The 11780-nt window shown below is 43.4% G+C and overlaps 1 protein-coding gene across 2 annotated transcripts; it reads right to left on the minus strand.

Annotated features, from left to right (window-relative positions):
• Positions 1-1303: 1303 nt before the first annotated feature.
• On the minus strand, positions 1304-9102 carry LOC130159985 (uncharacterized). Of its 2 annotated transcripts, none has more exons than XR_008825908.1 (7): positions 8934-9102; positions 7353-7516; positions 6401-6474; positions 5999-6076; positions 5201-5383; positions 3270-3355; positions 1304-2693 (listed from the first exon to the last, which is right to left on the minus strand). XR_008825908.1 is itself a non-coding variant. In XM_056362112.1 (7 exons), the coding sequence occupies exons 2-7, from the start codon at positions 7462-7464 to the stop codon at positions 2462-2464; spliced, it is 693 nt and encodes a 230-aa protein (XP_056218087.1). In that variant the 5' UTR covers positions 7465-7516; positions 8934-9102; the 3' UTR covers positions 1304-2461. The 2 variants fall into 2 exon arrangements, 1 of the variants encoding a protein (XP_056218087.1); XM_056362112.1 differs by having other exon boundaries at positions 5273-5383.
• Positions 9103-11780: the final 2678 nt, after the last annotated feature.

The following is an 11780-nucleotide window of genomic DNA, read 5'->3' on the forward strand; positions in this document are numbered from 1 at the left end:
GGAATTAGGGATCTGTGTACAGTCGCAGGGCTGGGATCTTGTTGCAGTTAGAGACGTGGTGGGATCTCTCGTGTGACTGGAATGCTGTCACAGATTGCCATGTGCTTTTTGGGAAAGCTAGGCCAGCAAGGAGAGGTGGTGGAGCTGCCCTTTATGCGAGGGAGCAACTGGAACGTATGGAGCTCTGCCTGGGGGTGGATGCAGAACAGGTCAAGAGCTTACGGGTAAGGATCAGGGGGCAGGTTCTCACAGACCCTAGCTCTCAAGGGGAACTTCAGCCACCCTGGTGCCTGCTGGAAAGCAAAGCCAGCTAGGCACAGAGCAACCACAGGGTGCTGCAGTGCTTTCCTTCCCATTAGGTGTCAGGCTCCAGGCTCTGCCTTTCTCCTGTGGAAAGAGATACCAAAGGGCTCAGCTTGATCTTAACCATAAGCCATTCAAGTGTCATGATTTATGAGAACATTGCACATAAAATTAACTCCTCTTCAGATGAGAAGTAGGAGGCCAACAACAATGGGAGATCCTCACTTCCACTGTTCCCCCCTTTTTCAGCAACAGCGCTGGGCAGTAACACACTTATTTCATATAAACGAACAGCATGTGCCCTTCAACAAGCACACACACCCCCCAAGCATGTTGAACAGCAGGAGATTAATGTTTTTGTTATCCATTGCTAGGAGGATTTCAAAAATCCTCATCCCTGGAGCCAGTCCTTCACCATCCTAAATTGAAAGGAGGGACTGGAATAATTCACTAAATCCAGGATAGAAAAACAAAAAGGGGAAAAAAAAAAAATATATGTTGGGTACCTGACAGTGCCCTCCAGGTGAGACAGCTGATGCTGAGGAGGAAGGTTCCACCTCGTTTCATGCATGTTCAAATGAAAGCAATGATGACTTTATTTCCTTGATAAGAACAAGGCTCTGAAGTGAGTCGGGGGGGGGAAGGGCAGGATGGCATAGCCCTTCCCCACCACCCCAAGTGACCAAATCAAAGCCAGCCCGCACCAGCTGCGCTCACCACCAGGTCCTGCAGAGCAAGCACAAGATGGCTAGAGAGAGTGGGGACATATGAGCAGCAGAGAGCAAAGCCTCCAAGTGTGATGTAGAACCAACAGGGTCCATCAGTTACTTAACAGGGAAGCGATGGTATTCACATAGCGATTTGAAGCAGCTAAAAATTATTTTCCTAGGAATGCAACGTCAAGGAAAACCAGCACATTCCAGCTTTCATCACGCTTGGCTAACCTGGAAAATGAGCTTCGCAAAGCAGGAAACATCCAAGAGCAGCACTAACACCACACCTTGGTGGAAAGGCAGCCACCTTCATCTCACTGACTGTTAGAGGAGTCAAACGCCCCTTTCTCATTTATTACCATTTAACCTTAGAAGAAGAGGTAACCTCTTACCTCACGTTAAAGCCATCACCCAGACCTGAGGCAGCAATTACAAAGTGCACACACCTTTAAGATAAAGCAAAATGTCTTAGAAGTTTTAAGGAAACCATGCAGTATCTCACCCCTCTAGCTTACTGTGTTATGACTTAAGCAGGGAAGATTTTCCTGCTAAACCAGTGTCAAACCTAAGGATACAAAATTTTTTTTCTTGGCAAAGTGGATACGGACAACAGGAGAAACCCAGCAGTTTTAAAATCAAATACATTCAGCAATCCAAATGATCTTTCCGATTACGTGCCAGGCTCCAAGTTCTGCGTTTCTGCTGTGAAAAGATACCAAAAGGCCTCAGCTTAAGCTTAACCCTTAAGTCATTTAAGTATTATGATTTAGGAGAACATTGCACATAAAATTAGGTTCTTTTCTGACGAGGAGTAGCAGGCCAACAATGGGAGATCCTCACTTCCACTATTGCCCTTTTTCCGTAAGTTACAGACTTGAAGGGGCAAGAACATTTTTTCAGAAGTGGTTAAGATAGTATCTCCTCCCTTGATCTCTCATGGCTTGTATTAAGCTAGAGCCATCATTCCCTGTCTTGCCAGATTGGCAAACAATTTATTCCCTCCGTTTATATCTGGTGTTTCTCACATATAAGATAACCAGAGCTTAGAGAAGCCACAAATCCTCAACGATGCGGTAATCCCAGCCACGGGCAGCTTAGGAAAAACCAAGCCATGCAGAACTCCAAACACCTCTGAGCAAATAAACCCTCCAGCTGGGGCACAAAACGTGCAAACATGGATGCAGCAAAGGCGAAACAGTATAGCAAGGCACGCTTTCAAGAATTAGGAACTTCTGAATGCGGTGAACACCAGGCAAAGACAAGTCACAGGCTGTTTCACCCTCCTCCTAGCCTGTTAATTCACTGCCTGAAGAGCTTGTTCACAAGTAGCAGAGAGGAAAAAAAATTGCATTCTTCAGTTTTGTAGTCACCACTAAACACTGCTTATGTCATCAGGACTGGGCTTTTATTGTCTCCCCAGGATAAGGTTTATGAGCAGACCATTTCTATTCGCCTCCATTAGTTACACACATGAAGATCACAAACACAAAGATGGTAAATATCATGATCTCCAGAAGCGTGGGCATCAGACTTGGAGTGGTCCCTTCCTCTGCCAGTTCTGCTTGGTTCCAGCAGCTGACTTTCAGTATCAGCACCTCTTTTTCCACTTCAGTTGTCTCCGTATTCTTCTGAGCTGCTAACTGCTGCCTCTCTTTCTTTGGTTTTTTCCTGCTGGATCTAGGAGGGTAAATAAAGCATTGGTTCAGGTAACCTGAATTCTCATCGCTGACCTTACAGAGCCAACACCTCTTATCTTTTAGATATAGGAACTACCACTAAGCGAGAAAAGAATCTTGCAATTAGAGCAGAGTAAAGAAAAAAAAAATTCAACAAGACAGAACCGCAAACCACAAAGCAAGTCTTCTGGTTACAAAACAACACTCTTTTGAAATTAACTCAAGTACCATCTTTGTGCAGCTGGCACAGAGGGATAACCCAGTGCTGCTCAGCTTTTGTACTGGACACCTCCTATACCTAGGGAAAGGGATACAGCAGGCAAGGAATTAACTGGAATGGGATTCTGGAACATGCTTGTGATCTGCTGCTGTAGGATTGATAGGCAAGTGGCACTAGAAGCACACTTTGCTGGTTAGCCTGTAGCTGAAGCAAGATCTACAGGTCAGGGCCCCTTTTGATTCATGTATTCCCATGCAAGAAAAAAAACAAACCAAAACATTTTCATGATTCTTCTAACAGCAGCAAGAGACAGTGTAGTTGATGACAAGAGGAAAAGACAGGTTAAATGCATGGTACCCGATTCCTCCAGGAGGCAAAGAATCAGAAAAGTGTGGTTTGCCTTGGTCATCATCATCAGTTCCATCACTAGATGTTCCACTCATCTGACAAAAAAAAAAGAAAGTATGGCAAGAGATTCAGTGAGCTTAATGCATAAGCTTTTCATTTCTAGCAAGCAAAGCTACTGAACGAGCTGCAGATTACTAGTACAAGGCCACTTTAATTTCAAGGGGGAGGACACTTCATCTTTTGGGGCCCTGGCGTTATCAGAACAAGGCTAATGAGAAAATGTATGCTAGTGATCACAGGAGGCTAACAGGGATGATGCCCAGACCCGTTACTTCTTGTTGTGGTGTAACCCTAGCTGCTCGCTCCCTTCCCTCCGCTTCGGTGAGATGGGGAGGAGAACCAGAAAAAGGTAAAACCCAAATGTGGGTTGAGATAAGAACAGTTTAGTAATTGAAATAAAGTGAAACATAATAATAGTAATGGAAAGGCAACTAAGAAGAGAGAATGGAATAAAACCCAAGAAAAAACAAGTGATGCACAACACAGTTGCTCAGCACCTACTGGCTGATGCCCAGCCAGTCCCCGAGCAGTGATCAGCCTCTCCCAGCCAGCCCCCCCAGTTTATATACTGAGGATGATGATGTATGGTATGGAATATCCCTTTGGCTGGTTCAGGTCAGCTGTCCTGGCTCTGCTCCCTCCTGGCTTCTTGTGCACCTGCTCACTGGCAGAGCAGGGGAAACTGAAAACTCCTCGATTTAAGATAAGGACTACTTAGCAACAACTAAACCATCAGTGTGCTATCAACATTATTCTCTTTCTAAATCCAAAACACAGCACTGTACCAGCTACAAAGAAAATTAACTCCATCCTGGCCAAAGCCAGGACACACCTCGATGCAAAGGGATTCAGTGAACGGAAGCTGCCTTGAAATAATCTTGGTTCAAGTGGATTGTTCTTCTGCAGATCACAAAAAAAACCTCAAAAGCACCCACCAAAAATCACTTTTGGCAAGCACTTAAAAACCACCAGATTAGGTTAAAATAAAGGCTGGTTGCCGGCAGTCTACTCTAACACAGATGCCTCTGGAATATTAATTGGTATTCAGGATTCCATTGTACTCTTGTCCACCATTTTCTCATCCTGCTGGATAACGAAATACTACTTTCAACTGATTTATTGCACAAGGCAGTGAGTAATGCACAATAAACAGTATTTTGCCCCTGGACACACGATCTACTCACAGCAGCTCAACAAACTCATCTGCATGCAAGAACAGTGCTATAACCAACATCCCCATTACACAAATGAGCCAGGGCCTCACTCAGGACCAGAGTCCCATGGTGCTGGGTGCCACCAAGAGACAGACATCTTATGCCAAAGAGACTGATGGCCATGCCCAGAAGAGAATTAGCAACCACCTTTAACACCACGCAACAGGGTCCGCTTCTAGGGATGGAGCCTAAATACTGCACTTCCCAGGTTACTTACGTTTAAACATGACACACGTCACTGCTTGGGCCAAAAGAATCACTCAAAATTGTCTGTTTCAAGATGATCCACGGCTGAATTTTAAATGCTAAGTGCAATTTATCCTACAACAACATCACAAAGTTCTCCTAAATATTCTCTTCAGGAGGAAGCACCATCTCTAAGATCACCATCTTCTAGGTTACGCACTATGCCGAGATGGAAGTGGAACATGTGGCTTCCCCGCCAGAATTCCTCCGCTATGAGCGAGCCCATTTGCTCAGAGTTGACTCAGGATCCTTAAACTGCGCTGTGAAGTGCACGTTAGATACATTCAGATAAGATGGAAGATTTCACAGTGTAAGGCTAAGAAAGCAAGAGATGCGCTTCTGTGCTACTGTATCAGTGAGTGAAATGAGATTGCCTGACTCATGTATCGTGTGGATGGGGCAGCAGTGGGAGCGTTGTACCTTAGAAGTGTTCTGTGCCCAGAGAAAGTGCAGAGAAGTGATGACTACTGTAGATTAGCATTGCCATAATACCCTTTTCCAGCAAATAGACTTGAGACCGACACAGGGACCGCTTCCAGCTGATCTCTCCTGCGCCTGCATCTGGTCTTTCGGCAATTCATCCTCCAGCAATAGTAGTTCTACCTGTTAATATTTCAAGACAGACTCATTAATGCAGACTCTGGGCACATAATTAAAGCCTCTCATCGTGAGATACCACAAAGTCCTGAGTGCCACACAACACAGTCCATGTTCTCGTTTAAATCAGTATGAATAACAAGAAACCTCTTACAATTTTTCCACCTGTGACAAGTCTACAGTTACAATGCAAAGTTGATTTAAACTTACGTAACTAAAAGCCTGAAATAATTTACATTCTTTGAGTAAAACAATCCTCAAGATAGCTTGTACTTCTATCAGTAATTAGTCATCTGATATGCACTCTATTCTTAATTAGCAATCCTTTATCTAATTATTTTTAGAAATCTAATATATGTGAGACATGGCCCATCATGAAGCAGCACCAATTTTCATTTTTGTTAGCCACTAGTTTCACAATTATGAGCACATTGAAAGCTACTAGATGGTCTAGCGGGAGCACAAGCAAGCCCTTTAATGTTCTGTTGCCAGAAATTAACCTGGCTTCCTTTACTAGGAGACAGCAAACAGTGATGGCAATCCAATTTAAGATCACTTCTAGATCTAGGGATCGCTAGATGCAGTGACGTAACCAAATGCGTGTGTGACAAGTACGGATACTTTTATCTCAGCAAGGCTGTGATCTGCATCAGGCAACAGAAGCTTTACACTATATTGAGGCATTTCCAGGTGTGAACCCTACAAACAAAAGAGAAAACAGGGCACATCAGTGACTTTCAGTGTGGTATTAAGGGTCAATATATTTTCTAATAGCATAACAAGAAAGTATTTCTTCAGTGAAGCAGCTGCAGAAGAAATGTGAGTTCAACAGTCACACCTCTTGCAAAAGAAACCTCAAGAAAGTAGAAGGCAGGCCATAGAAGGATGCTATAATTAACTGATTGGAGGTAATTGCTGCATTTGTCATGAGCTAATACAAAGAACATCAGTTTATATCAACTTTCAATTTCCTTCATTTAGCTGTAGATACATAAAATATTCATGCATTAGCAGATTACTTACTTCAGTATAGCCAGAGGCACAGGCTGCTGTCACTTTGAAGGCTTTGATTTCAAAGGTTACTTCAGTCCTTCTGTCTGAATGAGGAAAAAGGGGGAAAAAGGGCCTTAGAATACAAGCAAATTAGCCTGAAATATCTATACCAGGTTGCACCATTTGATGCTTTAAAAAGCTACAGTTCAGGCCATCTTTACAAATCGCATTGCTTCATTTCCTCGTGCATTCACCAGCGCGCTCTTTGGTTACAGATGTGGTTTGCGCACCTACTGAAACGGCTTGGCATCACCCCGGCAGCATCCAGGCAGGCACCCACATAACGTGGGTCCAGAAACACGGAGGGACTGCAGGCAAAACCAGCAGCAAGAGGCAGAGAGGATCGAAACGCGTCTGAGCCTCTAAGCTAGAACCAAGAAGTGGTTAAGAGCCCATTCATCTGTTGGGGATCACATAGCAAAAACAAGTGAACAGTCACTTATCCAGCCCCACAGCTCGACACAGTAGAACCAGTAAATAATCTTTTCCTTTAAATCATTTTCAATCACTATACAAAGAAGCTGTGTTTGAACCAGCTCTGCTTTTGTTATGACAGCTGCTACACTGTCAGATTAGTCCAATGCACAGCTGTTGGCTTAGTGTTTTTTCAAAACATGTCTAAACCGCTCAGGATTTTGGAACTTTTTTTTTTTTTAAACAGCAACAGAAATCACCCCACCAAGCTAATTGCTTAAACAAAGCTGGATATTCATTACGGTCTGGAGAATAAATGGGAAGTCTGGCTTCACCTTTGAAGAGATCTTCAAAGGACATTATTGCAATAAAGAAAAGGTGGGAGCAAACCATCTTTTAGCACTAAGGAACTCCCCAAAAGGCTTTTTGAGATTAAAACACAAAGTTCTGCTTGAGTAAAGAGAGAAAAAATCCCTTTCAGCTCAAATTTTTCAAAGTATTATAAGACCTCTGAAATGGTGCCCTTCATTCTCTTCGTTCCGCCTGCCTTTATCTGCTTGCCCAGAGTGCTTCTGCTGCAGGATTTTGTTTTCACTCCGTACAGCTCCTTGCCGGGGCATTTGTTTGGTTTGTGCTTTCAGCGCTGAAGGTATTGCATTCAGCTATGCCAGCCTGAAAGAAGCATATACATTCAGATGAAGTACAGTCAAGTAATGCTACCTAACTAGATTGCCTGTTTATTTGGCATATCAAAAAAGGGAAAAGGCACGTCAAGCCCACAAATCTCAGATCAGCGTTGTTAGGGCTGCACGAACACAATGGGTTATTTCCAGCAGTGCTCCTGCAGCACATTTCCATATATATTACACAGCCTAAACAAATCTTTTCTAGCACAGAAATATTGTGCATGACTGCATGCAACAGCTGCTCCTTCATGCATTGGTCTCTAGTGACCTGATTTTGATTACAGCATTTGCCATCCCGATTAGGGGGCGGAAATAAAAAACTACTGAGATCAGAGGCTGTTTGTTTTAAGGAGCAAAATTGCCTAAAGCAACACCTCATTTGCTTCCCCTTAAAAAGGGTAGAGGCTTCAGATCTGCTCTTGAATGCCTTCCTAGGCTGTTTGCTGGAACAACACGCTTTCCTTTCTCTACACCGGTAAGTAAAGCAACTGGGACAAGATAAAATGAAACGACCTCAGTGACATTCACATCGGCTTTGTTTCTATTTTTGTGTGGCTAGTGAGTGACAGATAGGGACGTGTCCCAGAGGACACAAAACCCAAGTCGTAGGTATAGACGAACATCACTAGCAAATGCTGATATGAAAGGTGGTTTAGAAGGATGAAGTTTTTATATAAACAAAGCCCCTTCAACATCAGCGCTCCTTTCATGAGGGCCTCGCCAAATGTTGGTAATTTTCCCTTTTAATTCCTCAACATCTCCTAAGGCAAGTCCGACGGAAGCCTGAGGAGCAGCCCGGGAAGGGCTGGCAGGCGAGCCCACATCCCAGCCCAGAAGCTGCTCAGCCCTGGCACAGCCACTTCTATTTATCAGCCGACAAAATATGGGAGGAAAGAAGAAAGATGGGCACTGCCCCCCACAGATCACAGTGGGAACCAACCATGTAGGTTCCTGGAGAACACATCTCAGTCCATATTTACCTTCCCTTTTAATTCCCCCGCTGATAAGACTAAATAAAAATGGAAAAAATAATCAGTTAACACAGGACGTTTGACATCCACAAGAAGTTCTGTCCCACTGATGTCACTCTTCATGAAAAATTTAGACCCTATCATGCTTCATCACATTGTTGGTCCCTAGAAAGCCCACCACAGCTCCCAGTGCTCACAGGTTTGCCCTGACCAGCAGCAAAAGCCATCACCACCACCACAGCTCCCGGTGCTCACAGATTTGCCCTGACCAGCAGCAAAAGCCATCACCACCACCACAGCTCCCAGTGCTCACAGGTTTGCCCTGACCAGCAAAACCCATCACCACCACCACAGCTCCGATGCTTGTGCCCAAGCCAGCTCACAGGTGGGGGACATTTATCCAAAATAAAAAATTCCAGTAGTTCAGAGTACCTGTACATGATGGGCTGGAGTCCTGATTGCTGCTTGGGGCTGTCTGAGGGTGTTGGAAGGGGTCCCTGGCCCCCTGCTGGGTGTCAGCAGCTGCTCTGTGACTTAGTAATGCTCCATGACAACCCCCAGTGAGGTCAATCAGAAAGGAATGTCGCTTCGATGGGGAAAACCTTCTCCTGGAAGAGCAAAAGTTGGAAGCCTCGTGAGAATCATAATGAGCTTCAAGTTACATCTCATACAACTCTAAGTTTATCCAAGAAACAGCTAATCCTCATCTTTTATGGGAGCAAAATTGGAAAGATACAACCAATAGTTTCTGGAGGAAGTCCAAGTCTATTATCAATAGGGAAGGCAACATAAAGACTAATATCTTTTTGTTAAGTGGCTGGTTTCTTTGAGTGGTTTTTTTTGTCCTTAAAAAAAAAAAAAAAAAGTACCATACTGTGGACAAGGGACATAGAAGCCTTATGATACCACAGGGAACCTGGAACATGAGCTGGGCGCTACTGGGATCCCTGGATCCCTTGCCTGGCTGGAAGGGGCAGGGTGCAGTAGAGATGTAGGGCAACACAAGAGAGCATCAAAAATAATTAAGAAACTAAAGGGATTTATTCAGGTGGCAAGGTAAAGGGAGGTGAGAATGTACAGTAGGAAGATGATGACTGTAAATAAATTCTTTCAGGTTAATTACATTATAAAAACAGTCTGTCAAAAAAAAAAAAAAAAAAAAGAAAAGCATGAGAGTCGATACTTGAATCCTTTAAGGAATAAGGCCCATTCCTGAAGATCACATGAGAGGGAAGATGTTTGCAGCATCATCCCCTCAGCCACCGTTAGCTGATGGAATAAAAAAAAAAAAATCACAGCAATGCTGTATACCTATTCAATTTAAAACATTAAAAGACAGGAACTAGAGCGTGGAAAGCCATTTTGAAGCCCTGATATTCCCTCAGCTGTGCAGCACTCCAGCTCGCCGGAGCTAGCTCGTATTAAAATGGCTTTAAGTGAGGAAATCCTAGGAAGAGATACTTTCTGCAGAATTCATTAGAGGTACTTTTACCCTCAAACAGACAGATGTAACTTCTAAACAGGGGGAAAAAAAATACTAAGCACCTGGCATTAAAAAGTAAATGCACACAGAAGCCTTTTCATTGCAATTACATTTTTAAATACTCTGCAGATAATTTCATTTTCTGTCGTATGAAGTCATCCTGTTCAATCAGCGTCGAACACTTCAGTGAAGACCTCAGGCAAAAGCACCGCTCACCGTTCCTTGTGTCACAAACACGTGTGTGAAACACACAAACAGGTATTTTGGTACCACATTTGGTATTCAGATCCAGACAGATGTTAATCACAAAGTCATGAACAATATCTTCCGCAGGAAATTCTCATTAAACTATTGTTGTCTTTTGAAAAAAAGCAGTTGTCCCATCAAATGGAAACATTAACAGCAACCTGAAGGGCTTTTTTCACAAAAAAGAAGCCTTAACTATTAAAAAATAATACCCAGAAAGAAGACAAATACTCAAGTTCTACAAGTTATCCTTTCAAGGGGTTCCTGTTGCTTGCTTCAAGCCCATTCCTCCCCTCCCACAGCAGTTAAACCCCAAATCAATCACACACATTTTAATTAGTAGCCACACAGCAAAGACATGCAATATATTTATTCAAGCTTCCAGAGCAAGGTTTCAACATATCCTGCTGTCACCTTACAAATGGCTTTAATATCGCACATTTGAGGGAGCACATCACCGTGGATATATACTTCCAGATATGAGGTTATTTTTTGCCCAGCCGTTTTTCCTTAATTAAAATTGTATCAGTGAAGGCAGCGCAGGGCAATAAAGGCTCAATTTCTATTTCTTTTAGCCTTGTGCTATTTTTCAACATAAAGGTAATCTTTGTGGCAACAGAAGCTCAAAGCATCATTCCTATGTGCTATTATAAAGCAATGAAGTTCAAAAGAAAAAGCTAGTCAAGACAAAAGCGATTTAATGGAAAGAGATCAAGACTACAGGAACTCAGGTGTACACAACCCATCATCTGCTGAACAGGTTAAAGCAGTTAAAGTTAATGACCACTTAGAAGCTTTATCCATCCTGCAGATTAGACTTTGCCTTTATTGTTCCTTCCAAATGTAAAATAGTTTAAAATAACAAAGTGTGCCGGCTGAGTCAAAGCTAGAGCTACTTCTACTGTTACAAAGGCAGGAAAAAAAGCTATGTAGGGAGCACTGTATTTCTAAATTATCTATGTATTATATATTCTAAGCAGCAGGTAACTCAGCTGCTGTGGGGTGGGGTGGGTCTTAGAAGGTAAAAGGCACCACTTGCCTCATGCAGCATCGCAGGGACAAGCGTCGTCACCCAGGGTTGTTCAGAAGCTGTGCGCCAGTCACGGGCACTTTGGGTGTGTTTATCCCCTCCAAGCCTGTACAACACAAGCACCTGAAGACAAAAACATTCCTAAAATATTACATCAGCAAGAGGATCCTGGCCTCCCTCCCGCTCCCTCACACATGTGGTACCCCAGCATCCCCCAGGACCAAACACCACTCACATTTCCCGAGCACTCTGGGGTCACATCTGTGTACGATCAGTATATCAGAAAGATTGGGGATTTCCCAGTGGGATGAAAGCAGCCGAACTCTACCAACTTGGAAAAATTAATCCATATAAAATTGTTTCCTTGCACTGTCCTTGAGAGTAGCACCTGCAGTTGGAAAAAATAGAACAGTGAAATAGTTGTCACCCAGCGTTTCTTTACTTATGCCCCTAATTGCAGCGCTTAAGTTATTTCCAGTGTTTTCCACCGGTAACCTGAGCTATTTTACGTTGCTGGTCT

Source organism: Falco biarmicus, chromosome 16 (genome assembly GCF_023638135.1).
Source record: "Falco biarmicus isolate bFalBia1 chromosome 16, bFalBia1.pri, whole genome shotgun sequence".
NCBI classification, from domain to species: Eukaryota; Metazoa; Chordata; class Aves; order Falconiformes; family Falconidae; genus Falco; species Falco biarmicus.

What these genes read in the sequence shown, in the direction of transcription:
- LOC130159985 (XM_056362112.1), bottom strand. Translation starts at nt 7,464, where the DNA reads ATGCCCCGGCAAGGAGCTGTACGGAGTGAAAACAAAATCCTGCAGCAG. An exon ending in TGAAGGGCACCATTTCAGAG is followed by an intron (nt 6,475 to 7,352) that starts GTCTTATAATAC and finishes TTCCTCATTCAG; the next exon opens with ACAGAAGGACTGAAGTAACC. An exon ending in TTGCCTCCTGGAGGAATCGG is followed by an intron (nt 2,694 to 3,269) that starts GTACCATGCATT and finishes TTACCCTCCTAG; the next exon opens with ATCCAGCAGGAAAAAACCAA.